Source organism: Austrofundulus limnaeus, unplaced genomic scaffold, assembly GCF_001266775.1.
Source record: "Austrofundulus limnaeus strain Quisiro unplaced genomic scaffold, Austrofundulus_limnaeus-1.0 Scaffold156, whole genome shotgun sequence".
Taxonomy (NCBI): Eukaryota; Metazoa; Chordata; class Actinopteri; order Cyprinodontiformes; family Rivulidae; genus Austrofundulus; species Austrofundulus limnaeus.
Genome location: NW_013952558.1, coordinates 885,701 through 889,078, shown reverse-complemented (window position 1 = coordinate 889,078; position 3,378 = coordinate 885,701). Strand labels below are relative to the sequence as shown.

At 38.5% G+C, this 3,378-nt stretch overlaps 1 protein-coding gene across 1 annotated transcript in view; it reads right to left on the bottom strand.

Annotated features, from left to right (window-relative positions):
* LOC106523433 (rho GTPase-activating protein 26) overlaps window positions 1-3,378 on the bottom strand; it is a 92,341-nt gene that overhangs the window by 21,079 nt on the left and 67,884 nt on the right. The window contains exon 17 of the mRNA XM_014016847.1: window positions 841-946. Coding sequence (XP_013872301.1) covers window positions 841-946 — 106 coding nt within the window. The remainder of the gene's footprint in view (window positions 1-840; window positions 947-3,378) is intronic.

The window sequence follows — 3,378 nt, the reverse complement described above, 5'->3', positions numbered from 1 at the left end:
AAGCTAAACAATAGAGGTACATGAGAAAATGTGTTCATGAATGAAAATAAATAAATAATTAAATTGTGTCCATGCTGGTCTCTAACCCTGGTCTCCCACTCTCTGGTCCAACACTCTATCCATTGCCCTATTGGAGGTTTGCTGTGAAAGGAGCTGCGCATTGCACAACAACACGGTGACGGCTTTTTATACTGAGGAGGTGGAGTCTCACCCGGGGGTGGGTTGCTAGGTAAGGGGCTGAACGCAGGTTCCAGTGAGTTGTCGTACGGGTTGTGACATCACAAAATGACAGAAGTATAAAACTTGTCATTAATATAYATTAAAAATACATTTACTTACAGTAAATATGCCCTGGGTGCATTTTTTTGGTCCTAGGACTGTTTTTTTAAGAAGTACATACCCAAAATTAAGCAAAAAACCTTCAAAAAGTGAATTTTGCATAATAGGTCCCCTTTAAAAGACGGTTTTAAAAATAAAAGGCGGCAATCTCCAAGTTTTAAGTTTAGAGTGTGTTGAAGCATCCTGCGTGGTGYTGTTTCCCTGCTCTTCAGCAGATATTCAGAAGCTTGTCACTCATTCATACAAACCAGGTGTGTCAGAGCAGGGAGACAACTAAAASAWGCAGGATGGTGTTCCTCAAAGGCCACGGTTGGGAAACACTCAACTGGCGATCACAATGATCACTTCTTAAGAACTGGTGAGTGTTCTGAAAAAGCTATTATGAAGTAATACAGTGTGGCAATTTAATTGGGGATGAAAAGGACATGGATTCCCATCACCACTGAAACCGCACCCTCAGAACTGAAATTAACACAGTCACACACAGTCATGTCTGCTTACTTGGCCAGATGTTTGGTCAGCAGCTCCAGCATCTGCCTGTTCTTCTCAGGTAACCGGTGCACCAGAGCATGGATCTCAGTCACTCTGGCCTCTGGGTTATCCATCTCTGGACAAACACAAACATAAAGAGGAAGTGAGGCTGTTAGAAACACAAACTATGGTACATATTGTGAATGCATGGAATGGAAAACTGTAAATCAGATTTGTGTCTGAAATACTGATTTGTTTCACCTATGAGGCACACAGTTTTAAACATTTTATTACAGAAATATGATCAGACAGGTGAAATATTACACAGATTAGCATGAAATCCTATAAATTATTCTAATTGTAAGTGAGACTGATGACAAGCTTTCTGTTTTTTTTTTTTCTGTTTGTGTTTTGCCCTTTTAGGGAACTCTCCCTTCCCTCCAGTGCAAAATTAACGTCTATTGTCATGTAAAAGATCTGCAGAGTTACAACATCCAAAATCCACACCTCATTGACGTAATGTCTTTCATGATCTGAACTGCATGTAATGTTCTGTTGGTATAACAGGTTGTTCTTCCATTACTGATCTACTTCACCATGTAAAATAGTCTTAATAACTGCAGAGGGTGAATCAGAAAAACAAGTGTGTTTTTTCTTAAAAAAAAGGCTAGTTTCCATAAAAAGTGACAAAGAATGAATGAATCAACACTGTGCAATATACTGACTCTATAATGTAAAAGGTAACCCTGAAAAGACAATGTGAATGAGCACAACATAGAAAAGCTCTGTGTGTTGGGGGAAAAAAAGAGATAAAACTGTGTCGGCTTTAATCAAAGGTTTCTTTCATCATCACAATCAACCAAATTATGACAAAGCTGTTTCAAGAGGAATAGTTTCTATGATACAGAGGTACATAAAACAGATCAAACGAGCACCAAGTTTTGTGTCATAAAGCGTTTGGCGCTGCTGCAAAGTGAGAAATCGCTGCATCCTGGCAGACAGGCAGGGCAGMCAGACCTGCTGTTAACGCATCACCATAATAAGTCAATAGAGAGATGACAGAGCACTCACACGAGATCAGCCCTCAAGCCTTGGCTGTCAGCGCCGAGCAATGCACACTGGCATTTTCTCAACAACTAACAGGGCTGATGAGGCTTCACACACACACACACACACACAGTCGCACAAGTTTAAAGTATTTCTAAAGCTTTACATGCCCATACATAAATCATTAGGAGAATCAGACACAGAAAGATAACCAGAAAAATGAGTGAAACGTCTGTAACGTTCTCAGAACACACACGTCTCCAGACACACACGCAATAGAGCAACAAGAATTATTCTTTATTAGGCATTCTTTGATCCTTTAAACACACACACATCACACACTGAGAATGGCACGGTTTTGCCTGTCCAATTTAAATTAAACACACATTAATGGATATGTATGCATTAAAAAAGTCAGCAAGAGTGTTTTCATTGCTGCATTAGAGCGTGAAAAAAAACTACTGCTGAAAACTTAACAAAAGTAATAAACTTGCATTTTAACGGTGTTTTACTCATGTTTCAGCCTCACTAAACTATCCCATATTTGACTTTTAAATACCAAATACCAGGACAAACTGACTAGTTCCCTCACTGTAAATTCCATTGTAATTACGTTACGAAAGAGTAGTTAGGGAGTGGTTTTGGAAACTTTATTTTATTTTTTATATATATAACATATTTCTGCGCCCCAGGTGGTTACCTGAAAACAGCAAGGTCCTGCAAACTCGCTACTCTTCTGGTTTCCGTTGCGGAAAAGAAAAAGCATTGTTGTGCTTTTCATTCCTACTTCACTTTCAGCTATTCCTAGAAACGGTCATGTTGACAGCGTCCTGGATGGGAGCGCTTAACCAGCTGCATCTGGGCAGGATGGAACGCACACAAATGTTTTCCATCCACGGTATGTGGATGGAAATGGGGAAATGGGGAGCCTTTTCCCCCCTCTTCTCTCTTAGAATAACAAGCAAGTTGAGCAACCTAAAGCTACCCTTATTGGTTAAACGCTCACTACAAAGAGATTTAAAAAAAGTACTAAAACATGAAAACTAAAATTTTATTAGGTTTAAATGATGAATAGCTTTGTGTACAGAGCAAGAAGCAGTTGTAAAATTTTATAGTGTAGGGTTAAAATGCTCGGGAAAGATCCCTCAAGATCAGGGGTCTGCAACCTGCGGCTCTTGGGCCACATGTGGCTCTTTGGTCCCTCTACAGTGGCTCTTTGAAAATGTGACCAAACATAACAGATTCTTTTTGTTTGTTTGTTTGTTTGTTTGTTTGTTTGTGTTTTTATATCCACAACAGAAATTAATTTGTATGCAAATACGTGATCAATATTACTAATACAAAGTAAAACATGTTAGCTCATGCTAGCCTGTTGTTTACTTAAAGGGATCCCCGAATAGTTGTAACATTAGACTTTATGTGATAAACATATATTTTAACTGTAAAATAAAGACAGTAAAAATACTGTAGGATGTTCAGTTTTTATCATTTTTAAACTAGAAGTTTAAAAATATATTACAC